The sequence below is a fragment of the Nyctereutes procyonoides genome, unplaced genomic scaffold, assembly GCF_905146905.1.
Source record: "Nyctereutes procyonoides isolate TBG_1078 unplaced genomic scaffold, NYPRO_anot_genome, whole genome shotgun sequence".
NCBI classification, from domain to species: Eukaryota; Metazoa; Chordata; class Mammalia; order Carnivora; family Canidae; genus Nyctereutes; species Nyctereutes procyonoides.
Window position 1 is genome coordinate 35,675,204 of NW_026575051.1, and position 26,746 is coordinate 35,701,949.

Genomic DNA, 26,746 nt, shown 5'->3' on the forward strand with positions numbered 1-26,746 from the left:
TCATCTTTGAACATTAATGAAAATCTGTAAAATAGATTGGAAATTATCATACCTTTCTTTGGTCCACAATATGGAAAATGTTTGGCAACCTGGTTAAGGGAGAATAAAGGTAGTTATTTTATATCATACAGTAATTTCTTATGAAACTGTTAAGTCCATGATTTCTTAACACTAAAGACAAATCCATAGTAACTGGTGACTAGTATTTCCCTGTTTTTAAGTCAGAAGTAACAGAAAAACTGAAAAAGGTGCTGGCACTCCTCTTCTTCTTCAGTACTTTGATTCTCTCTTGTCACCACCTGGGCAACTCTGGCTGGCTGCCTCAAACACCTCAGCCTTTCTTTTTTTTTTTTTTTTTTTTTTTTTTTTTTAATTTTTTTTGTTTTATTTATTTATGATAGGCACACAGTGAGAGACAGAGAGGCAGAGACACAGGCAGAGGGAGAAGCAGGCTCCATACACCGGGAGCCTGACGTGGGATTCGATCCAGGGTCTCCAGGATCGCGCCCTGGGCCAAAGGCAGGCGCTAAACCGCTGCGCCACCCAGGGATCCCCCACCTCAGCCTTTCTATATAGACTAGAGGATGAATACAGACAAGTGAGCCAGAGAGCCTTGCTTGTCCCTGGAAATGCCAGCTCAGATCTCTGGTATCAGAGGAGAAGCTCCGACGTCAGCTTCAGGCCAATGCAGATATTTAAGACAGTACCAAGGACCCTGAAGTCACTCTGGCTACAGATCTATGTGGTAAGGCTGATTATGGGTGTGAGGCAGCCAAATATCTTGTTGCTATAATCAGTTGTGGCTACTTGGATGTAGCTCAGTTTTCACGGATTTGTTTCGTATACTAGTCTTTCCATTAAAGCAGTCAATACCAGTAACAAGGGAAAAAGTATTTGTAGGGGTCTCTGGGTGGCTCAGCGGTTTAGTGCCTGCCTTCCACCCAGGGTGTGATCCTGGAGTCCTGGGATTGAGTTCCACATCGGGCTCCCTGCATGGAGCCTGCTTCTCCCTCCCTCTGCCTCTGTGTGTGTGTGTGTGTGTGTGTGTTTCTCTCATGAATAAATAAATCTTTAAAAAAAAAGTATTTGTAATGCTGGATCATTTAACAATGATGAATTCTTTTTATGATTTAGTAATTTCAAAAAAGTGGTAACTTTTACTTTAGTTACGGCTATTCCAGGACAGAATTCTTACTACAGACGCAATATTGATGACAATACTATATTACATTTTAAAAAGGCCATTTTGCACCACCTGTTTAGCACCAGAAGGGAAATCACTGTTCTAAAACTCTGGTTAAATACAGAAGTAAAAGCAGTCGTGCTTTTGGGGTGCTTAGTAAATGGAATATAACAAAAACTTATTTTGAGGAAATAGCTCTTAAATGCTTTGAAAGGTTTTTGTTATTGTTGTTGTTTTAGATTTTATTTATTTGACAGAGTACAAGCAGGGGGAGCAGCAAGCAGAGGGAGAAGCAGACTTCCCAAGGAGCAAGGAGCCCAATATGGGGCTCTATCCCAGGACCCTGGGATCATGACCTGAGCCCAAGGCAGACACTTAACTGAGCCACCCAGGTGCCCCTAGAAGTTTCTTGATAGCTGTAATTTGGACCTAATGACACTATACATAGTAAATATAAATTTTACAGTGTGATTCCATAATAATAGTAACTCTCTCACTGAAAAATGTTTGGTGGAGGGATCCCTGGGTGGCGCAGCGGTTTGGCGCCTGCCTTTGGCCCAGGGCGCGATCCTGGAGACCCGGGATCGAATCCCACATCGGGCTCCCGGTGCATGGAGCCTGCTTCTCCCTCTGCCTGTGTCTCTGCCTCTCTCTCTCTCTCTGTGACTATCATAAATAAAGTTAAAAAAATTTAAAAAAAAATGTTTGGTGGGAAGCATTTGTTTTAGGTTCTACCATTTGGTTTAGGATCTTTATAATTTAAAATGTGTTAACTTAAAAATAAATAAATAAAATGTGTTGACTTTTATAAAATTACCTTAAAAGAGTGTTCCAAAACCGCTTACTCATCTACTGGTGCTGTTGGCCAGAAATGCTATAGACCACAATGATCTAGGGAAAAATCAGCTAAAAATGTACTTGCTAGAAATCTCACCAACAATGACAATAGTCAGCCTCCAAGAGAAGTTGGCCACACTTGTGATTTCCTCTACCCATCACAGACCACACTGCCTGATAGAAAAGCTAGGAACTAAAATTCATTTCAACAGGAAAACCAAAATAAAAAAGAGGAAACTCTAAGTAACAGGAAGCATTTGTAAAATCATTGGTTCAAGGGAGAGAAGGAGGGAGAATGAAGATAGGAATCTATGCTAAATTAAACCATTATGACCCTGAATTGTGAAGTTACCTCCTATAGCCAGAGTTTGAATTTTATTGTTTTAAAAAATATTTGGTCATCTTTCAGTTTTAACCTAGATCGGAATAGCCATGGCTTTTTCACTCAGAAATTTCAACTCCTAGAAGAATGCCCTGTCCAGAACTGGTGTGCAATACTAGGAAGTCACCAGTAGAGACTAGATCATTCTGAGCTGGCAATGCTGCTGATACTGGAGGGCGCACAATAAAAATAACCTGTTCCTCTTAGGCTCCCTCTTTACAATACTTCTATTATTGCACTTTATTCCACCTTTTTTTTTTTCACCTTAGTTTTTAATATTTGTCTTAAAAAAATATAAACCTCTTGAATGCTTGCAGTGCCATAGTTGTAGACACTCGGGACATGCTTTTTGAATGAATTAGTATTACTAAAGGCAACAGATGACAAAACTAGAACTTAAGTGAATAATTAAATGCGATAAAAGTATGACAAATATTAAGAACTATATACTTTTGTGCTTGCCATTGTCTCCATAACTCTTCTGTCTTCATATTCTCTTCAGCCTCACTTCCTATCTTCCTGTACTATCTCTGTTTTTCCTGATCCTAATATGAAATTGAGGTTTATTTTTATGATATTCACTTTATTTTTTTTTAAGATTTTATTTATTTATTCACAAGAGACAGAGAGAGAGAGGCAGAAACACAGGCAGCGAGAGAAGCAGGCTCCATGCGGGGAGCCTGACGTGGGACTCGATCCCAAGTCTCCAGGGTCACACCCTGGGCTGAAGGTGGCTGGCGCTAAACCACTGAGCCACCTGGGGCTTTATTTATGAAACAGATTTTTAGTATTTCCTAATGTAAGAGCTAGGTGAAGGACACAACAGAGTGAAAAGGCAACCTACAGGAAGGAGAAAAAAATCATGTATCTAATAACAGGTTAATATCTAGAATAGATAAAAGACTCCTACAACTCAACAACAGCATCAACAAAAAACCCCAAACAACCCAATTAAAAATGTCAAAGGGCTTGAATAGATATTTCTCTCATAAGATATATAAATGGCCAATACCTACATGAAAAGATGCTTAGCATTACTAGTCCTTCAAAAAAATGCCAATCAAAACCACAATGAGATGCCATCTCACACCTATCAGGATGGATATTATCAGATAAACAAAACTAGTGTTGGCAAACCTGTGGAGAAACTGGGACAGTATGACAGCTACCTCCACCAAAATTAAAAGAATTACTGTATGATCCAGCAATTCCACTCCTAGGTATATACCCAGAAGAACTGAAAGCAGAGCCTTAAAGACCCTATTCAAGGGTCATGTTCATAGTAGCATTATTCACAGTAGCTAAAAGGTGGAAGCAACCTAAGTGTCCATCAACAGATGCATGGGATAGATAAAATGAATATATAAATACAGTATAGGGATCCCTGGGTGGCACAGCGGTTTGGCGCCTGCCTTTGGCCCAGGGCGCGATCCTGGAGACCCGGGATTGAGTCCCACATCGGGCTCCTGGTGCATGGAGCCTGCTTCTCCCTCTGCCTGTGTCTCTGCCTCTCTCTCTCTCTCTCTCTGTGACTATCATAAATAAAAATTTTTAAAAATTTAAAAAAAAACAAATAAATACAGTATAATACTTTTCAGCCTTAAAAAGAAATTCTGACACGTTACAACACAGATGAACTTAGAGGACATTCAAAAAGGCACAGTATTCTAGGATTCCATTTTTTTGTGGTGCCTAGGGTGGTCACATTATCCTAGAGACAAAGGATAATGGTGGTTGGGGGGAGGGAGGAATGTGGAGTTATTCTTCAATGAGTACAAAGTTTGTTTTTTCAAGATGGAGTTCTGGAAGAGGATGGTAATGGTTGCACAACAATGTGAATGTACTTAATGCCACTGTATACTTAATGGTTAAGATCATGAATTTTTGTGGTGTATATTTTACAATGTTTGTAAAAAGCTAAATGAATTTGTGTATGTATATCAGCTCTAAAACTTACTGATAATTTATCTTCTTATTTCTAAAAATATACTTGAGACATTTCAAAGAGAAGAAAATTAATGATCAGCTGAGGAAAAAGCAGTTCACACTTACATGCTAAATTCCAACTCTGAGCTTCCTGTTAGTGGCATAGTTCTATCTCATCAAAGGGACCAAGAGAAAATGTTTTCCTATTACTAAGATCTAAAAGTAGGGGCAGCCCAGGTAGCTCAGCGGTTTAGTGCCACCTTCAGCCTAGGGCATGATCCTGGAGACCCAGGATCAAGTCCCACGTCCCAAGAGCCACATCAGGCTCCCTGCATGGAAGCTGCTTCTCTCTCTGCCTGTGTCTCTGCCTCTCTCTCTCTCTCTCTCTCTCTCTCTCTCTCTCTCTCTCTCTCAGGAATAAAAAAAAATCTAAAAGTGTCGCATGATCTCTTAGAGAAAGAATGCTTTTGCTAGTGATTTTATAAAAAGATAAAAGGAGCTAGTACCTAATAATGTTTACTATGTGTCAGATAGGGAGTGCTTTGTTGCCCTTAACCCGTGATAAAGTTGTCCCTGTTCTGGACACAAAGGAAACAAGACTTGGAGATATTAACTGATTTGCCTTGATAAACACTGCCGGACTGTCTTCCTAAAACCCTGTCTTGTCCATTGCCCTTGCCAAAAGAACCGTGATTTTGTTCACTCTTTCCTTCACAGTCCCAGGAGCTAAATTTTCATTAATTTAAGCCAGTCTTGGTCATTGCAGTTCCCCCAGTGCTTGGTGTAGGCCTGAGACTTGTGTGCACATTGACTCAACAAATTGTAAAAGGAATCTCCTGGGGTGATTTCTTTGCCCTTAAAAAGGGTACCTCTTTTTTTTTAATTTTTTTTTAAATTTATTTATGATAGTCACAGAGAGAGAGAGGCAGAGACACAGGCAGAGGGAGAAGCAGGCTCCATGCACCGGGAACCCGACGTGGGATTCGATCCCAGGTCTCCAGGATCGCGCCCTGGGCCAAAGGCAGGCGCCATACCGCTGCGCCACCCAGGGATCCCCAAAAAGGGTACCTCTTATAAGGTGATGTAAATGTTCTGAAATTAGACTGTGATGATGGTTGCACAATTCTATAAAGATACTAAAGACCACTGAACCACTGAGTTGTATACTTTAAAAGGATGAATTTTATAATATATGACTTGTATCGTAAAGCTGTTACTAAAAAATAAAAACCTCTAAAGGAGTACATGATTGGCAAACCTTTGAGCAGGGATTCTTTTTTTTTATGATAGTCACACACAGAGAGAGGGGGGCAGAGACACAGGCAGAGGAAGAAGCAGGCTCCATGCACCGAGAGCCTGATGTGGGATTCGATCCCGGGTCTCTAGGATCACACCCTGGGCCAAAGGCAGGTGCCAAACCGCTGCACCACCCAGGGATCCCCTGAGCAAGGATTCTTAAACCTGGTTGATAATCAGAATTTGCAACAGAGGGCACCTGGGTGGCTCAGTCAATTAAGTGCCTTCAGCTCAGGTCATGATCCTAGGGTCCTGGAATGGAGCCCCAAGTTGGGCTCCTTTACTCAGGGAGGAGTCTGCTTCCCCTCTTCCTCTGCCCCTCCCCCCACTCGGGCACACTCTCTCACTAATAAGTAAAACCTTAAAAATAAAAATTCACAACAGAGCTTGTAAAAGTAGGAGGCCAAGCCATAACATAAGCAATTCTGATTCAATTGGTCTTGATATCTATGTTTAACAAGCTTTATAGGTTATTCCAATGCCCAGCCAACTATGGGAACCACTGGGTTGCCTCCATAAATATCATCTTAGCCACTTTTGGCAGAAACTAGATTGCAATTAGTTTTACAGTGTGTGCCAGCTTAAGAATGTAGAATATAAATAATCTGTACTGTTGATTTATTTTTTTAAACTTGTTTTTTAAAGATTTTATTTATTCATTCATGAGAGACACAGAGAGAGAAAGAGAGAGGCAGAGACACAGGCAGAGGAAGAAGCAGGCTCCATGCAGGGAGCCTGACGTGGGACTCGATCCTGGGTCTCCAGGATCATGTCCTGAGCTGAAGGCAGGGGCTAAACCACTGAGCCACCCAGGGATCCCCCTGTACTGTTGATTTAAATACTAGAGTGGTTCAGTTGTGCCGAAAACTGAACTTGTGCTCTTTTTAAAAATTCAAGTCTAAAGGAAAGCCATTCCACCTTCTAATGGATGGTGGGTTATATTAGTGGTCAAGACCACATTTTTTTCAAATGTAAACTTTGAGGGGCACCTGGGTGGCTCAGTCAGTTAAGTGTCTGCCTTTGGCTCAGGTCATGATGCAGAGTCCTGCCTGCATGATTGAGGCTTCCTGCTCAATGGGGAGCCTGCTGTTCTGCCTGCCTGTGTTCGCTCTTTCTCAAAAAAATAAATAAATAAGTAAAATAAAATAAAATCTTAAAAAAAAAAAAAAGCAAAAGCTTTGGGCATCCTTGAATGTCTGGATCTCTGGATAAGTATAGGTTGACAGCCTATGCTCTTATGCCCTAGGGAAAGGATGCATTTATTTTGATCTAGAACCTCATTTTTACTGTCACTGACCCCTATCTAAATCTTCTCAAACTGCTGGCTGCAATTCATTAGCAAGTCATGAAAATTTTTGTCATAGGTAATAAAAGTACTATTCTCTGACACTTTTGTTTCAGTACTTCATATACAAATTATATTTCACCAATTTTATTTTTTTTAATTTATTTATTTATGATAGTCACACACACACACAGAGAGAGAGAGAGGCAGAGACACAGGCAGAGGGAGAACCAGGCTCCATGCACCGGGAGCCCAATGTGGGATTCGATCCCGGGTCTCCAGGATCGCGCCCTGGGCCAAAGGCAGGTGCCAAACCGCTGCGCCACCCAGGGATCCCTATTTCACCAATTTTAACTTATTTTTTCCTTTTATCACCTCTAAATTGTTGTATGTTCCATAATCAGTAGTTTCTAAAAAAAAAAAACTGACAGCAATTGTGACTTCCAGCTGAAAACATCTTAGATGCAATCAAATACTGTGTTATGGGACACCTGGGTGACTCAGTGGTTGAGTGTCTGCCTTTGACTCAGGTCGTGATCCAGGGTCCTGAGATCCAGTTCCACATCGGGCTCCTTGCAGGAAGCCTGCTTCTCCCTCTGCTTATGTCTCTGCCTCTTTCTGTGTCTTTCATGAATAAATAAAAGATCAAAAGAATGTTTTTTAAAAATACTGTTATACTGTGTTGCAATAGAAAATACATTTCTTACTCTGGATCCTAGTCACAAAAGTTTGGAAAAAAAAAAACAAAAAACAATCTGTTTGAATAGCACTACTCCCTAATGGGAAAACCCCAATACATTAGGATTAACGTGTGAATTTCTCAAAGTATGGAAAACTTACCGATCTCTCCCTATGCTGTAGCCTGGTTAGGTGATGTGACTAAAGTATAATAGCAAGTTGCTGTTGAGCATAGATCTCAGGTATTCTGACTTCACAGTACCTTTCTGCCACTTTCAGTGATTTTTTTTCCTCCTAAGAACCAGAAGTCCTCCACTGGATGAAAACTTTCTCTGGCTCTGCTAAACAATCTCTTTCTCTCAGCTTAATCTTCAATTCCCTCCCACTCCCACCCTTTGTAGCCTATTTCATGCTAAGCCTTTATGGAGTTGCTATGCTTAATGACCATTAGAGCACTCAATCTCAGTGTTATCTAAGTTGAGATGCTAAAGGGGAATTTAGAATGTGATTTTCACTTTGAACAGCATTCTCTGCAGATTTAAAATGCTCTTCATATATTGAAGACAATAATACTTCTCTCATGTTTGGTAGGCTATTTTTCAAATCCAGTGCCTCATAATTCAAATTTAGTTATGTTGGTTGCGCTTTGAATTCTCTTTCAGAGTTGATCTACACTATTTAGAACATGGCAATCAAAATTAAAAACATAAAAAATGGACTAAATCTGTATCTATCTATCTATCTATCTATCTATCTATCTATCTATCATTTATTTATCGAAGGAGAGAGAGGCAGAAGGGAGGCGCAGACGGAGAAGGAAAGAATCTCCAACAGGCTCTTCTCCCCGTGCAGAGCCCCATGGAGAGCTCGATTTCACAACCCCAAGATCATGATTGTCAGGTTTAATCCAGTAGTGAAATAAAATAGGCCGGGCAAAATTTGGTCGAAACAGGCTTTTAATAGGACGGGCTCTGGGCTCTGGGGTGAGGTTCCGAGGCCTGCAGGGGAGGGAGAGAGCAGGGAAGTCATGGGCGGGGAAGTGGTGCGCAGGGGAGGGCAAGCGGGGTTTTTTAAGGGGGGAGGGGTAAGGGATTGTGTGTCCCTACGGAATGATAGGTATTAGGGCATATTACTGGTGGAATCGGTATGGGGCGATAACTGCTCATGCCCTTATATGGGGTCTGGGTAAAGTACGGTTCAGGTTTCCTGTATAGGTCCTGTCTCCCCGATGACAGGTCCTCAGGGTGGTCTGCTGGTGGTGGGAAAGTTCTGAGGTGAGGGCAACAAGGTGGAGGGTCCGCCACCATTTAGTTGGTGCCTCCCGGTCCCCCTTGATGCCGTCGACCCAACAATGATCTGAACTGAAACCAGGATTCAGATGCTTAACTGAGCCACCCAGGCGACCCGACTATCTAAATTTAAAAGGAAACATTCTAAGTGTATGTAATACAAGACCAGCACTCATGCCATGTTTCAAGCAATGAAAAGGAAACTTACTGAATTTTCCTATATTTCCAACTTCACACAAAACAATCTAAAGATGGGAAGGAGGGCAGTTTAATAAACTTCAGAGACAGACATCAGAGATTTGAAGAAAAACATTCACAGTTATATAAAATATGAGAAATTGAGTTCCAAGAGATGCATTCCCTAACCTCAATACAAAGATTTAGCTACAGGGGCCCTGGGTGGCTCATTCATTTGAGTCTGGCTCTTGGTTTTGGCTGAGGTCAGGATCTCAGGGTCATAGGCTCTGGGCTCAGCAGGGAGTCTGCTAGAGATGCTCTCTCTCTCCCTCTGTTCCTCCCCCCCCTTTCCCTCTTTTTTCCTCTTTTAAAAAAAGATTTTATTTATTTATTTATAGACAGAAAGAGAGAGAAAGAGAGAGAGGCAGAGACACAGGCAGAGGGAGAAGCGGGCTCCATGCAGGGAGCCCGACGTGGGACTCAATCCTAGGTCTCCAAGATCACGCCCCGGGCTGCAGGCGGCGCTAAACCACTGCAACACCGGGGCTGCCCAAATAAATAAAATCTTAAAAACAAAACAAAACAAAACAAAACAAAACAAAAAAAAAACTAGCTACAAGAAAATGTTACCTCTACCCTATTGAAATTTGTTAGATGTTTACTGAGCTGCCAGCTCTACACAGAATCTCATAGGAAGCTCAAGAGAGATGTCCAGAGGGTCAATCAAGGATTGACAATAACTAAAGAGAAAGGCTTTAGGTCAAGGCGGTCAGACCCTTCCTTTGTTGCAATGAAACAGCTGCACCCCTTACACTTAAATGCTTACAATGTTGCAGGTGTCCTAGTCAAAAGGCTGAGAACCACTTCCTCAGTTTGGGTGGCTCAGACAGCCCTGGAACTCAAAACTCAAGTTGCTTACGTGGCAAATCTACAGTTTATCACACAACCAACTAGAATATTCCCCTAATCACATGATTTTACTGAAAATTTAACCAAGTCATTTAACCTCTAGAAACGTTTGCAGGATCATACCACACGGTCTTACCTTTGCTGCCAATTACTCTCTTTAGAATAAATGAAACTACCTGCTTTTGATTTATGTCATTTTCAAATCTATTCTGCTTTATGCAAGCAATAACCTACATCTTAGTGTCTTAAGAGAGATTGTGTTAAAGGGAATATCCAAACTGCGTATGTTGCTATTTTGATTACTTCTGGATATAAATTTTGAAAAAAGCTAGAACTCTAACTTATTTAGGTAAATCATGATTGGTTAAGACCAAAATTTGAATTCCTAGTACACAGGACACCTAGGTGGCTCAGTAGTTGAGCATCTGCCTTTGGCTCAGGGAGTGACCCTGGAGTTCTGGGATCAAGTAACGCATTGGACTCCCTGCATGGAGCCTGCTTCTCCCTCTGCCTGTGTCTCTCATGAATAAATAAAATCTTTAAAAAAAAAATTCGTATTACAGATTTTACTCCCACATTAACCAACTGCAAGTGACACAGCAAATTATTTTTGTCTGCTGAAAAAGGGAAAAGTTTAAAGCCATTATCTACTTTACCTTGCTTTTACCAAATATTTGCCAAAATTGTCACCGTGATTATCTTGTGATCAAAATGGTGAAACAGGACCTGGATTATTAAATATTAGGTGAATTTGCAATTGGCTGGATCATCATAATCAAAGAACAGTTGTCTAAGTGCAATACCTCACATCTATTTCTGGACCTAGTTTGTAACTACAGAAATGTAAATATTGTAAATATCAGATGTATATTATCACAAAGTCCACATTTTTATTTGACATGCTAGATAGCAGGCTCCAGATTCAAAATTCGCTTAAGAGGAGATACAGCAGAGATAAATGTAAACTCCCAACATGAGTTTTTAGAAGTAACCAAAACAGTGGTGCCTGGGATTGGACTCTGAACAGAAAAAGGCCATTAATTGAAAAAATGATGAAATCTGAATAAAGCCTGGAAATTAATAGTAACATATCAATGTTGGTTTCTTAGTTTTGACAAATGTACTATGGTAGCGCAAGATAACATTAGGGGAAACAAACTAGGTGAGAGGTTTACAAGACCTCTATCCTATCTTTGCAATTTTTCTATAAGTCTAATTGCTCCAAAAAAATTTTTTTAAAGATTTGAGAGAGAGAAAGAGAAAGAGAACAAGCAAACACGAATGCACAGGCAGAGGGAGCCCAATGAGGGGCTCGATCCCAGAACTCTGGGATCAATACTTGAACGGAAGGCAGACCACCAACTGAGACATCCAGATGCCCCACAAGGTTGTTTTTTGTGATGTTTCTTGTTTTATTTTTATTTATTTGAGAGAGAGTATGAGCAGGGGGAGAGGGAGAAGCAGGTTCTCACTGAGCAGGGAGCCCAAAAGGGGACTCTATCCCTCCCAGAATCGTGGGATCATGACCTGGGCCAAAGGCAGACCTTTAACCAACTGAGCCACCCAGGTGCCCTCAAAAGGCTATTTAAAAAAAAAAAAAAAGTGCTTGACAATGCAAATAGTTTAAAGGAGATCTGAAGTATAATTTACACTTTGTTACCTTTTATTATTGGCTGTTTACAATAGGCCAGGCTCTGGGTATAGAGTCTATTCTCACTAACTCATTTCATCTTTGCAACAATCCTAAGAGATGGGCAGTATTATGCCCATTAGACAGATGATGAAAGGCACAGCTTTTCCCCACTTAACTATTCTGATCATCTAGTCCAAATACACCAATTTAGGAAACTACAGTCCAAATAAGATGACTTATCTCTTGGGCAAATAAAAGCACACTATAGTACATCTATATCCACAGCTGCAACAAATTTAATTTTGGGGAAAGCACTTTAAAAGCTATAAACTGGAAAAGAAGAAAAAAGCTATAAACTAGAAAGGAGAATGGCATGGAAAGAATCTAGAAACCATGTGACAGCTGTTAAAGTTCAACAGCTGTTAACTGAAGTGTTTAGCTCAGATATGACTAAGTTGGGGGCACCTGGCTGGCTCAGTTGGAGGAGCATATGAATTTTGATCTCAAGGTCATTGAGTTTGAGCCCCATACTGGGTGTAGAGATTTTAAAAAAAATTTATAAAGGGCATCTTAAATTAGTGGTTCTTGTAAATAGAATGAAATAGTTCAATCATCCTAGAGAAGAGCCTAAATATACTAAAAGTTACTACTAAGGAAATATAATGAATTGAGAAAAAAATCACCAGCAATAGGATGGCTTAGGAGCCACTCTATACCTGTCTGCCATCTGTAATGAGGGTATGTATAATACCTGCCCTCCTAAGACAGCTGTTGTGAGGTCTCTGCCCTCCAATATTGTAACACAGAAGTTGATGAGGTAATCAAAGATTTCAATGAATATTCTTCAGTTGACTTGAATAGATTAAAAAAGGCTTTTAGATTTAGATTTTCCTGATTCTATATAATTGTTATGAGGCTAAGACAAATATTGAAATGTCTAGGAGGTAATGTTTTCATATTGTCCAGTAACTCCTACTTGTCCTTCAGATCTCCATTATTCCTGAACAAGTACCTTCCTTAGCCAATCCAAATAGTGTGCTTTTACTCTTCCTCACAGTATCCTTTTTTTCATAGCATCGTCACAACTAAGAATTACCTAATTTATGCTAACCTCTACCCTGATGGATTATAAACTCAAAAGGGCAAGACCTGTCCATTTTGTTCACAGTTCTATGCCCAGTGCCTAGAATAGTGTGATTTAGTAAGCACAATTTAATAAGTCCTTCACTGATTTATAGAACCTAGCACTTTTTCTTAAAAAAAATTAGCCACAACAAAAGAAACTAAAAACTTCATTTAGAAAATTGTTTACATTTGGAAAATTGTTTACAATGCACCAATGGAAAAGTCTGGCAGTTTCCTGTAAAAGGCATACATTTGCCATACAATCCAGTGACCCCACTGCTAGGTATCTACACAAGATGAAAATCTAGTCACACATGAACCTGTTTATCATGCCTTAAATCATAACCTTCCAAAACTGGAAACCACCAAATCTCCCTCAGCTGGGAATGGATAAATGGTTCCACTAAACAGATCGCCAAGGGTACCTGGGTGGGTCTGTTAAGTGTGCAACTCTTGATTTCAGTTTGTAGAGTCCTGAGGGTCAGCACTCACTGGGGAATCTGCTTGGAATTTTCTCTCTGCCCCTCCCCCAGCTCACTCACACTCGCTTTCTCAAATAGTTTGTTTTTAAAGATTTTATTTGGAAGAGCATACACAGAGGGAGAGGGAGAAGCAGACTCTCTGCAGAGCAGAGCTTGATACAAGTTCCATCCCAGGACCCAGAGATCATAACCAAAGCAGAAGGCAGACACTTAACCTGACTGAGCCACCCAGTCACCCCTCAAATCTTTAATCAAAAAAAAAAAAAAGTATGAAACAGGGGAATCAAATGCATCACTCTAAGTGGGAAAAGAAAAAAACCCATATTCAAAAGGCCTATGTACTTTACAGACCCAGGTAGGACGTTACTGCCAAAACAAAAGGGAAAGAAAATGTATCAGTGGTTACCAGGTAAAAGACAGTTCGAGTCCATTTACCTACAATGCACCAGTGAATTTTGGTGGGGGTCTGAAAGAAGAGGGAGATAGTGGAACTATTCTATACCTTGATTGCAGTAAACCATACATCTGTCAACACTTAAAAATTAAGGGCGCTGGGTGGCTGTCCGTTAAGCATGATTTTGGCTCATGACTTCAGGTCTGGGATCAAGCTCCATGTTGGGTCAGGGCTCCCCATTCAGTGGGGAGGTCTACTTATCCCCCTGCCCATGCTCTCTAAAACAAAATCTTACAAAAGAACTTACAAAAAAAAAAAAAATCTTAAAGGGTGTATCTTAACTGTAGATAGATTAAAAAAGGAAAAACCTTTAAGTTGCTTAATAAGTTTCCTAGTATTTTTTGCTTACCTGGGAAGTAACATTAACCTAGCATTATCTTTTTTAATATTTTATTTATTTATTCATAGACACAGAGAGAGGCAGACACAGGCAGAGGGAGAAGCAGGCTCCATATGCAGGGAGCCCAATGTGGGACTCGATCCGGGTCTCCAGGATCACACCCCAGGCTGCAGGTGGCGCCAAACCGCTGCGCCACCAGGGCTGCCCTAACCTAGCATTATCTTTATCATGAAGTCTCTCCTACAGAAACTACAGCTCTGAAGATCCATGGGCCCCCCCAAGGGGTCCAAGTTCTATACCATTTTGCTTCATAATTTCACTTATTTCTGCTAGTGACTAATGGACATCCTACTTAGATCATATTTAGAAAACAAAAGGTCAAAATTATATGGGTCCTCTCAAAAGATTTCCATTGGATCAGAGGTTAACTACCTTTCAGGAGCCAAGTGGCAGTTTCAATTTTTTCTAAAAATCTCTTAATATATCTGTTGGGCTTCATTTCTGGTTTTTAAACAAGGAATTCTCAGACTTGGAAATGAGAGGGGACTTTGATAGCACCTGGATGAAAAACAACCTGTGTGGGAGTGAAAAAGACATGAGAAAACAGATCAGGAAAGAAAATGCCATGGTAAACAAAAGGAACAGGTCTTAGTCCTCCTCTCATCCAAAGCAGCATGTAACTCTTCCCTGGTAGGACCTAGAACTCATCGTTCACTCCCTCAGGGGGGTGAAACCCTAACTCAATGGACTGAATTCAACATTGGACTACCAATCTAAAACCACATTAACACAAGATGAGTGGTCACCCTTCAAGTTACCCATTTCAGTTACTGTAAATACTGTAGCCAAGAAGCTGGTTTTGGGTTGAGCTCAGTATTCCAATTCAGCAGAGGTTATCAATGTAAATCAACAAATTACATTAAAATAACTCCGGGTTTTTACACCCCCTACTAAAAACTACTTAAAAAATCAAGGGCTCGGGGATCCCTGGGTGGCGCAGCAGTTTGGCGCCTGCCTTTGGCCCAGGGCGCGATCCTGGAGACCCCGGATCGAATCCCACGTCAGGCTCCTGGTGCATGGAGCCTGCTTCTCCCTCTGCCTGTGTCTCTGCCTCTATCATAAATAAAAATTAAAAAAAATACATACGTATATTAAAAAAAAAAATCAAGGGCTCTGGGCAGCCCCGGTGGCACAGCGGTTTAGCGCCACCTGCAGCCCAGGGCGTGATCCTGGAGACCCTGGATCTTGGGAGTCCCAAGTCAGGCGCTCTGTAGGATGCCTGCTTCTGTCTCTGAATAAATCCTATTTAAAAAAAAAAAAAAAAATCAAAGGCTCTGCACCATTTGTATAGCCATTATTGGCCAGAACCCAAGTAACCAGATGAATTCTCTGGGAAGGTACAGGACCAGTAAATTAAAAATGGTATAACTGCTCTCTCATCCAGCTGGGAACTTGATTCCGGACTGCCTATCCTGGGCACCAAAGTAATTTTTAAGAAATCAGATCTTATTGATCTCCTGAACTTTTCTGTTTCATATTCTTGAGATCACACCAGAATTCCTGAGACAAATTTCAAACTCCTGAGATTCTGTACAACCATGGGGAATTCAACAGGTAACCAGTTTAAAACATAGTTGAAGGTCAAGCACCAGTATGAGGAAGTTCTAATCGAAATCCACTCAATTTTAAACACAAGAAAATGCAGCTAGTGTAGAATACACAGCGGAGCTAAATTGCTAGATCCTAGAAATTCAGGCTTCAAACTAATTTGTAGCTACTACCAGTAGATGGTGCTCAAACCAATGGCATATCCATACTGGGTTCTAGAGTTAAGCATTCCAGCTAGCCAAACTGAAGCTTTTCTGTACACTAGCTGATTGTCCTTCCTATCCTGATTTTCTCCTCCAAGTTTCATTTCTAGGGGGTGAAACAAATCCCTTCCAGTAAACATTACAGTTCAATTTGGTCAGCTACCATTCACTGATCAGTTTTTAAAAACCCTACACCAAGGTGTTCTCTAACTTTAACCAACATTAAGCACAGTGTATTTATACAAATAAAGGAAAAATAATCCCTTTTAAGTTGTGAAATTCTTTTATTAGTTTCTAATTTATAGGCCTCATCAGTGCCCCTGGTGGTACTATTGAGACCATTTTACCTAGTTTAGAACTAAATGGAGATTTTTCCATTGCAGTCACTTTCTACAGAAGTTGGTAAGACATTTCACTTAGCATGGTCATAAATTACAAAGTGTCCTGTATGCTTTCTGCCACACTTCAAAGCAGCTTAGAGAAATGACTTCCCTTTCATAGAAGTTTTAGGATCAAATAGGGTCTTTAAATGCTCAAAATCCACATAGCATCTCAAATATACCAGTATTAATAAGCATTTGCCAGCTTTCCAAAGCCAAGAATTTGTAATTGTCACCCAAATACTGTTAAAATTCACAATTTGTTGTAGGTTACCACTCAATTCTCAAGAGCTGTTTGCTTTTCATCCTGTTTATCATAGATTTCAAACTGTCATCTTTCAGTATTCCCTTCATTAGGGGATGTTACTGGAATGACAGCAAACCAAGACATTTTCAGGTTACAAAGTTTACCCTACACTCCAGTCCAAAGGAGTCCTTCCTCTCATTACATTTCCCATTGCACCTCTTCAAACTGGGTTTACTCCAAGTGCTGTTATTGTTCCCTCATCACCCAACCTTGCTGAATTTCTAAGTTAAGTGACTGAACTCCAGTAGCCGTTTTTCTACTATCTAGATACAATTAACTCTTCTATGAAGTAAAATGCTATCAAATGCCTCACATTTTAGGGTACTTCAACATTTATGTGACAATGCATTCCAGTAACTGAGAAAACAAAAACATGCCATTAACAAGTTTACTTCATAGTGATAGAATACAAATTTTATATGCAACACACAGACTTTGGTATTACAGAATTTAACCTGTTTCTATAAACTATCATACGGTGTTACTCTGCTTATCTAAGAGAAAGTGTGTTGCACCAACAGACCCCTTTTTCCTATAGCATTGTTTTTACTATGTATTTTAACTTTCTTGCCCTTAAGATGAAAAAACTTCCAAGTTCCTATCCAGGAAAAAGCCAACCCAAATTTCAGTTTAAACACTAGAAATAAGGTTCTGTGCAACTCCAAATCTTTTACCTGAATACTATAACAAGGCTACAGTGTTGACCAAAACAAGACACAGGTTTCTCATTAAACTTTTGTTTTAATGGTCTCAAAATTCTGTGACAGATTTTTGGTCAAGTTGTTTCCATTAAAAAGTACTGATTTTAAAAACTAATAACTTAAAACTGCCACACACGCACAAAGAAAAAAAAACAAAATGGTCCACAAAACATTCTCCTTTCCTTCTGAAGGTTTTACGATGCATTGTTATCATTAACCAGTCTTTTACTATTAAACTTAAATGGCCAATTGACACAAACAGTTCTGAGACCGTTCTTCCACCACTGATTAAGACTGGGGTGGCAGGTATTGGGGATAATATTCATTTAGCCTTCTGAGCTTTCTGGGCAGACTTGGTGACTTTGCCAGCTCCAGCTGCCTTCTTGTCCACTGCTTTGATGACACCCACAGCAACCGTCTGTCTCATGTCACGAACAGCAAAACGGCCTATTAAAACAAATTTTAGATCACTATCAGAAACTGTATCAGAAACTATACACAAATAGCATGTCCTAGTGCTTCAGTAAATTTTCTAATTATGCTCAAATCATTCTTACCCAGAGGAGGATAGTCAGAGAAGCTCTCAACACACATAGGTTTGCCAGGAACCATATCAACAATGGCTGCATCCCCAGATTTCAAGAACTTGGGACCATCTTCCAGCTTCTTTCCAGAACGACGATCTATCTTTTCCTTCAGCTCAGCAAACTTGCAAGCAATGTGAGCTGTGTGACAATCCAGCACAGGTGCATATCCAGCACTGATTTGGCCTGGATGGTTCAGGATAATCACCTTGGAGGAAAAATTTGCATTTAATACGTCTCAAACAACAGGACCTAGCAAGGAGAACATTGCCACTCTAAGTGTGTTACCTGAGCTGTGAAGCCAGCTGCTTCCATTGGTGGGTCATTTTTGCTGTCACCAGCCACGTTGCCACGACGAACATCTTTGACAGATACGTTCTTGACATTGAAGCCCACATTGTCCCCAGGAAGAGCCTCACTCAAAGCTTCATGGTGCATTTCAACAGACTTTACTTCAGTTGTAACATTGACTGGAGCAAAGGTGACCACCATACCAGGCTTAAGAACACCAGTCTCCACTCGACCCACTGGGACAGTACCAATACCTAAAATATTTATAAGCATTGTGTCAAATACCTTCTGGGAAGAACAACCCATAAATCGTATTTTTAAATGGCAACGTTCAACTTACCACCAATTTTGTAGACGTCTTGGAGAGGCAGACGCAAGGGCTTATCAGTTGGACGAGTTGGTGGCAGAATGCAATCCAGGGCTTCAAGCAGTGTGGTTCCGCTGGCATTCCCATCTTTACGGGTGACTTTCCATCCCTTGAACCAAGGCATCTAAAAAACAAGACTGTCCATTAGCATTCCCCAAACTGTTGTCATTCAGTGTCAACATATGCCTCTTCCATCACTTTCTCGAAGCCTTGAAGTCACTTACGTTAGCACTTGGCTCCAGCATGTTGTCACCATTCCAACCAGAAATTGGCACAAATGCTACTGTGTCGGGGTTGTAGCCAATTTTCTTAATGTAGGTGCTGACTTCCTTAACGATTTCCTCGTATCTCTTCTGGCTGTAGGGTGGTTCAGTGGAATCCATTTTGTTAACACCAACAATTAGTTGTTTTACACCCAGTGTGTAAGCCAGAAGGGCATGCTCACGGGTCTGCCCATTCTTGGAGATACCTGCTTCAAATTCACCAACACCAGCAGCAACAATCAGGACAGCACAGTCAGCCTTTAAAAGACAAAAAAAATCCTGTTAAATAAATGTTCCTCAAAAAGATGAACTCACCCTTTTTTCCAATAGAAAACCCAAGCCTACAGTTATTTTCAAGTAATCCTACAAACCTGAGATGTGCCTGTAATCATGTTTTTGATAAAGTCTCTGTGTCCTGGGGCATCAATGATGGTCACATAATACTTGCTGGTCTCGAATTTCCACAGGGAGATATCAATGGTGATACCACGTTCACGTTCAGCTTTCAGTTTATCCAAGACCCAGGCATACTTGAAGGAGCCTTTTCCCATCTGTAAGGATTAAGAATGGTTACTTGGTAACTAAAACACAAACTTCCAACTTGAAATCCCTAACTCCTGCTTAAACAGAAATGCTGATTCCACTTTACAGCTGTTAGGTAGTTTTATCTCCCAAAGTTACATAGATAAAAATCTCTAACATCAAGCACAAACTTAATCTACCCTAAGCAGATTCTGGTAGACTAGTAACTAGTTTGGGGGGAAGTTGACACTGGCCGACCTATTTAACGATCTCTCATTTAGTATACCAACCTCAGCAGCCTCCTTCTCAAATTTTTCGATAGTTCTTTTGTCGATCCCACCACATTTGTAGATCAGATGGCCAGTAGTGGTAGACTTGCCCGAATCTACGTGTCCAATGACGACGATGTTGATGTGAGTCTTCTCCTTTCCCATTTTGGTATAGGTTTAGCGGTGGTTTTTACGACACCTAAATTTTAGGGTAGGAACAAACCCTTTTTAACTACTGTCCCGGAGGCTTGAAAATAAGCCACGACCCAAACTCGCAGAGACCAAATTCCAAGAATTACCACCAGGGCCAAGCTGGCCCAACTCTCGTCTCCACCCACCAAGCGTGGGGTTAACTCCACCGCATAAAATCCCCTCCCCCCTCCGGGGAAGGCCTGCTTTTAAGGCGTTGAGACGGAATGGAGGTGCCAAGACGGCGTTCGGTACACCGTAGGGTCACAGGAAGCAGCGGCCTAACAGGGAAAGGCCCTTTTCCTTTGTGTGGGTGACTCACCCGCCCGCTCTCCCGGGCCGCCGCGTCCTCCATTTTGAGCTCCCTGCAGCAGGGCCGGAGAGCGGCCATCTTTCCGCGCACGCAACTGGTGCCGAGCGGGCCGGCCTCTCCGCCCGGCGTAGGACGGCACATCGCGGCGCGAGGCCCGGCACCAGAGCCGCCCAGCCCACTCCACGGGACTCTCCCGCGTCCGACGCGGCGCCCACGGCTCGTGGGCCTTCCCCGCCTCGTCGGACATGTGCGCCGGAACGAGCGGGCCTCGTCGCCGCCCTCCGCGCCTCGCGGCGGCCCCACACCCCAAGAACGCGACGACCGCGGTAAAGCCCACCCCGTTGAAGTCCTGACCAACCTCCGCTCAACCATCTCGACGGAGAAAACCACAGCGGCTTTCCTTTGGTAGGTCAAACGTCTGGAGACTTAAAACCACTGTACGAGGGCAGGCAAGAAGGTGTGGCGGAATTCGCACGCGGCCGCCACAACACCCAAGCCAGGCCTCAAACCAACCACGAGGCAAAAGGGGTCCTAAAAAAAGGCGCAAGGCCTGGAACCTTCCCACCCACTCACAATCCGAAATTCGGGGTCAAGAACATCGTAAAGTGGCTCGGTGGCGCGGCAGTTGTAAAAGGCACGCGAGGGCCGCAGGCAGCTCAAAGAGGCCAGGCCCGCGGGAGCCACACCCGGCACTCACCTGTGTTCTGGCGGCAAACCCGTTGCGAAAAAGAACGTTCAAGGCGGCTACGGCACTTATATACGGTCCTCCCCCACCCTCGGGGAAGAGGGCGGAGCCAGCACACGACACCACTTTCCCAGTTTACCCCGCGCCAACTCCATCAGGCACCGGTTCAATCGCCATCCCCTCCCCCCTACGGCTCGGGGACCGTGGGCGATGTGCGCTCAGCCCACTAAAGAGCGCACATCTCCTCGCGCATGCTCCTCTTGACCCCGATGACGGCGAGAGTGAGTGGGTGGGGAGGCGGGGACGAGCTATCCGCTCGTTCTACGTTAGTGAGAGTTTAACGACGGTCCCTGGGATTCCCCAAGGCTGAAGCGAGTCCTCCTTTGTATGAATTACTCTCAGCTCCAGCTGAAGGGGCGGGCGGGGGGGCGAGGAGGCGGCCCTGCGGGGAAGTACTGAATCTGCCCTCTACGGTTCCTGGTTTAACTGCAAAGATGGTGTGGCGATTGGAGTATGCCTTCCCTCCGCAGTACACCTCCAGTTCTTAGCCTAGTCCTCTCCAAGGTCCGGGACTGCCCCTTTGAGCCGCTTCCTCGGCTCGTCGCAGGTCCGCCCTGGGCTGGCTCCTCCCTCGCCCCTGCCTTCTCTTCCTCTCGGGGCTGGAGAGTACAAGGCCCGGGCTCCCAGGGCAGCGAGGGACCCGGGGGGCCGCCTTCACAGCCGGCGAATCCGCAAGGGTTTCAACTCGGTGGCCGTGACCCGGACGAATGTGCTCTTGGGCTATCTTTTTGGCTTGTTCCAGTCCGAGCCCGCTGCTTTTACCGAAGCCCGAATCGCACGTTCACCCCATATGGTACTCCAGACGTTTAGTTCTTCAGAATAGATTTCAATCCCACAGTCTGCCTTTTAACTCTAGTTTCATTACGTTATAGAAAGACCCTATGTGTGTCTACTCTCGTGGTACATTTTTTTCTACAGTGTACACTCATTTGATTGCTAGCATGAGAAACCTAAGAAGAATTTTTCAAATTCAGTCTTTCCGCATGATCTCACGTAGAAACTAAGATCTACGGCTTCAGCAAGCTTATCCACCCAATTTCCTATCCCCAACACTTGCTGCGAATCACTGCTTCTTAAAGGTGGCCTAGCCCATTTAAATAAATGAGTTCATTTTCTGTTAAATGGATTTTAACTCCATTTTAGCATAAATTTAGGGCGAAACCGGATGAGGCCTTTTTGGTTGGCAATCAGGGCAGACTGAGAAATACTTTCAACAAGGAACTTTTATTTTTAATGAGCTAGTTACTATATCAGTATGTCTCTTCCATGTGTGGAACATCACTGCAACTCCTCCAGCCAATCTGTTAACAAATGCTTGAAACCTACTATGTGTCCAGTGCTAAGCGAGTTCTGTAGCATGTGCAAAATAAATTATCCTTTGGAGAGGAACCCACGATCAAATTGGAAGGGGAAAACTAATATATAAAACAGCTGGGAAGCAGTTAAAGGCAAACTTGTATGGTGCTTACTTTTTATTTCATTGTAGAATACAATTCTAGTCCTAGCTTTCAGTTACTTCTCACAACCCCAAATCCCTTTTTTACTTTGTAAATGAAATAAGTCTTCTGGGCAGCCCGGGGGGGGGGGGGGGGGGGGGGGGGGGGGTTCAGTGGTTTAGCCCTGCCTTCAGCCCAGGGCGTGATCTTATGGGGACCCAGGATCCAGTCCCACATCAGGCTCCCTGCATGGAGCCTGCTTCTCCCTCTGCCTGTGTCTCTGCCTCTCTCTCTGTCTCTCATGAATAAATAAATAAAATCTTAAAAAAAAAAAAAGCATTATAAAAAAAAGTTAAAAAAAAAGTCTTCTGAACGAGCCTTCTGATATCTTCTTGTTTTACCACTCTTTGTAGATATAAGCTTCTAAAAATAAGGTTTTTTAATTTCTTCATTAGTAGGTTTCTAGCCTTCTCTTTCTAATTTTGAGAGTTTTCATGAAAGAACTTAGGCCATATAAAGTTTCCCTAGAAATTAATATATCTTTTTCCAGCAAAAAAGCATTTTCTATGTCTATTTTTCTAGCTTCTTTCCTTTCATAAATTCTTTTTTCACGTTGCATTTTCCTAGTGCCCTTACCCAATCATATATGTGTGGAATAAAATCATCTTGATATGCTCGTCAATATTTGTAATAAGATAAAAATGTGAGAAATACCAATTAAGATTGTTCACTACCAATAGAACAATGCAGATACCTCTGCTCTTTTTTATTTCCTTGGAGATATTAATGACTATTCTCTTGGAACTAGATTCCCATAGTCTGTCATATTTGCAATCATAGTAATATGAACTGCATGGTGTGCTATGTCAGACTAAGATTAGGATTCCATACTAGATTTATTACTTTCCATACCTTTTTTTTTTTTTAGATTTTATTTATTCATAAAAGACAGAGAAAGAGAGGCAGAGACAGAGGCAGAGGGAGAAGCAGTTTCCATGAAGGAAGCCGGAGAAAGGAACTCCATCCCTGGACTCTGGGATCACGCCCCAAACCAAAGGCAGACACTCAACAACTGCTGAGCCACCCAGACGTCCTTTTTCCATACTTTCTTAAGCAAATCTCAAATGGTTTAGGTTTGAACATTATTGGAGATAATACTAGGTCATATAAATATTTCAACAGGAATAGGAAATTTTTGAAAATGTGAAGAAATAGTGACATGAAGGAAGGAAGCAAAGACTTAAGACTGAAAGTTGAGTACTTGAAATCTTTACATGGCATCCAAAATTGTAGTTCATATCTAATCTAAGAAGAGTCAAAATGAAAGTGTTTGTTGGTAAGAGTAAAAGTATCAAAGATGATTTCCATTTAATAAAATCAAAGGGAAAAAGTAACCTCTGTGAAATCTGCACAATTCATTAAAACGTGACATTGCAAACTTAAGTACTTTTATACAATCCTAAAATTGCAATAATTGAAATGTGTACTTTCAGTTGAATTATTCTATTTGAAAATAGACCTACTATAATTCTAACAGTAATTTTTATAGATACGTGTTTTATGTTGGACACTCGGATTCTTTAATAGATGTGCACAAACATTTCCACAAGAGCTTATAAAAACTACAATTCCTGATTCAAATCTCACCTTTTAATTTTTCTAGTACTTCCTCCTTACAGCTCTTTTGAATGGTGAAAAAAAATAATCCAGCATTCCACATAAAGTAACAGAATGGTCCAAGAGTGTTCCAGGAGCAGATAAAGACAGCAGGACTTTCATTATTATACTCAGGAAAGAAAGGAAAATTAAAGAAGTGTGCCTCCAAAGCCATCCCAGACTGTAAGGAAGTTTTCCCCAACGTCTGGGATTGCAGATGAGTATACACTTTATAAATATCTTATAGAGAATCCTTTTTAAAAATAGAACCTAAACTGGGAGGCCTGGGTGGCTCATTGGTTGAGCATCTGCCTTTGGCTCAGATCGTGATCCAGGGGTCCCCAGATCGAGTCCCGCATCTGGCTCCCCGAAAGGAGCCTGCTTCTCCTTCTGCCTATGTCTTTGCCTCTCTGTGCCCCTCATTAATATATACAATCTTAACAAAAGAAAAAAAAAGAAATTAAGGAAAAGCAAAATTATACCTAACTCCTCGATCTATAAGTAACCTCCAGGGCCCCACTGACTAGGTGCTCTTATTCGTGTTGTGATAATGGCCCAGACTTTTGAGGGGTGGGGGTATCTCGAGTCATACTGTGAATTAAGTTTAGGCCCTAGCCACAAGCCTCGGCTCGGGGCAGAAGTCCCCTTCTTGTCCGGGTCGGGCCGGCGCGACGCGGATGCGGGGCCCGGGGAGTCGCGCGGCTCGGGCACGCCCAGGTTCGGAGGCGGGTTCGCGGGCGGCGCTGCGGGTTCTCCGGGGCCCCGCGCGGCCGGTGCGCGGGGACACCTGTAGGCGGGCCGGGACCCGCGGGTTCGGTCTCCGCGGCACCGAGGCCACCCCGGCCCGCCCCCGAACACGCCCCCAACTTGAGGTCACTTTCTTGGGTCCTCAGACTGCGGAAGAAAGCGCGTAGGAGACGGAAAACCCCACGTGGCTCAGGGTGGGGGTCGGTTGTCGTCACCTCGGCGTGGCCTCTTTTCAGAGGGCGCTGAAGGAAATACTCTGTTTTTAAAAAGCCCTATTCCCTAGCCACCTGTGTTTTGAACGTAATCCTACAGCAGTTTCCCCCACCACGGTTTTCTCGGAGATACGGCGTGCCTTTTAGTAACTTAAAATGGTTTTAACAGTAACGTTGTTGAGACTTGTAGATGCATTTTTGGGTTGTAATCTAAGGTCGTATTTTAAGATTTTCCTTAAAGTTGTTCATACTATTTAGAGTAGCAAACTGTTAAAATACATGGTAGGAAACATCTGCATGACCCCTTTTAGGGGGAAAAAAAAGGTTTTTAGTTATTAGTAAAAAGGTGAACTGCAGTAGTTCTTTAGTATCCATAATTGTGGTTCACCAAACATCTTTCAGTATTGGCTAATCACTCTGCTACTGGGCCTAATTTCAAGCAGCTTTAGGTAATTACATTTTGCTGTGGCCTGCCGCATTTTCATCTTGCCTATGACCGTTGACAAATGATCTTTAAAGAGGGATTTTAGAATATGATTAAGTCAAGGAATTATTTGGATTGAGAATCCAAGTAAAATGGCTCTTCAGTATGCCAGGCAGTGTTCTGGTGTTTGCAATATGTAATGAAATCCCATCACCAACATTTTACAGATGGGGAACCTGTAGGCAGCTGATAGTTGATGCATAATAAGCAAATGCAGACATATATTCTTTTTAAAAGTTTCACTTCTTAGGCACCTGGATGGCTCAGTAAGTTAAGCGCCTGCCTTCAGCTCAGGTGGTGATCCCAGGGTCCTGGGATGGAGCTCTGCGTTAGGCTTCCTGCTCTGCCCGGCATTTGCTTCTTCGTCTACCCTTCCCCCTCCTGCTCATGCCCTCTCTCTCTTACTCTAGCCCTCTCTCTCAAGTACATAAATAAAAATCTTTTTTAAAAAGTTTCAACATTTTGCACAAAATTATAAAATACAATATATCACATTGCTTCTTTCACTTAATACATCTTGGAGATTTTATGAGTGCTTTAGGGCCCACCAAAGCAACACTGGACGCCAGGTAATCTGACTAGAGTGCTGGTTGTAACTTTTACACTGGCAGGGCTAGGAAATCTGGAAAATGAAAATAGCAGTAGCGTTGGATTCAGAAAATCAAGGATGGACTCAGTCCTTGATCTGCTGCTTACAGATGAGTGATAGCCCCAATTTTTGGTTTCTCAGTGGATGTGCTCCATGAGTCTGTTCATTATATTTAGTACTTATCTCACAATTCTAATATGCAACAATGTGAAAAGATAAGGGGGCACTCAATTATCTAGTAAAGATGGTGTTTCTAGAGGCTTTTTGGAGAATACCTGCCCTCAGTTTGTATGCGTTATGAGACTAACTTGACTCTGTAAAGAAAATAAACTTATTAGAATATTTTTATTTGTAAAAATTTTGAAATAGCTAATACATGTACATAGTGAGACATTATACAGATGTTATGCAGAGAAATGTTACTCTTTTTTTTAAATCAGTTTAAAGAAAGTGAAGATTATGCCAGGAAATTAACTAAAGATATTTCTACAACTCCTGTCATGATTCTAAGACCAGTGCCTGACAGAATAAATGCTCTCTTATTCAGTAGAAAAGAAAGAATAATTTTCCCTCCCTCACTATTTTTCGTGAATCTGCATTTTATAGGCAATGTTCACTTTCAGGACTTCTGTCTTCATAGGTAACATAGTGCCAAGAACACTGGACTAAAGAGCTGGAGTCTATTCCTAGCAATTTTATTTATTAGTTGTATGATCTTGACCACCTCACTCTTGGGCTCATTATGCTATTATAAATATCTAAGAATACCTATTTCACAGAACGGATCGTAAGGATTTTTTTTTAGGATTTTATTTATTTATTCATGAGAGACACAGAGAGAGAGAGGCAGAGCCACACAGGCAGAGGGAGAAGCAGGATCCACC

At 42.0% G+C, this 26,746-nt stretch overlaps 1 protein-coding gene across 1 annotated transcript; it reads right to left on the reverse strand.

Moving 5' to 3' along the window:
- Window positions 1-16,868: 16,868 nt before the first annotated feature.
- Window positions 16,869-19,707, reverse strand: EEF1A1 (eukaryotic translation elongation factor 1 alpha 1). The gene is made up of 7 exons (XM_055330728.1): window positions 19,513-19,707; window positions 19,072-19,251; window positions 18,662-18,958; window positions 18,411-18,561; window positions 18,068-18,324; window positions 17,753-17,987; window positions 16,869-17,642 (listed from the first exon to the last, which is right to left on the reverse strand). The coding sequence occupies exons 1-7, from the start codon at window positions 19,654-19,656 to the stop codon at window positions 17,518-17,520; spliced, it is 1,389 nt and encodes a 462-aa protein (XP_055186703.1). The 5' UTR covers window positions 19,657-19,707; the 3' UTR covers window positions 16,869-17,517.
- Window positions 19,708-26,746: the final 7,039 nt, after the last annotated feature.

What these genes read in the sequence shown, in the direction of transcription:
- EEF1A1 (XM_055330728.1), bottom strand. Translation starts at nt 19,656, where the DNA reads ATGGGAAAGGAGAAGACTCACATCAACATCGTCGTCATTGGACACGTA. An exon ending in TTGAGAAGGAGGCTGCTGAG is followed by an intron (nt 19,252 to 19,512) that starts GTTGGTATACTA and finishes TAATCCTTACAG; the next exon opens with ATGGGAAAAGGCTCCTTCAA. An exon ending in AGACGTCTACAAAATTGGTG is followed by an intron (nt 18,325 to 18,410) that starts GTAAGTTGAACG and finishes TAAATATTTTAG; the next exon opens with GTATTGGTACTGTCCCAGTG.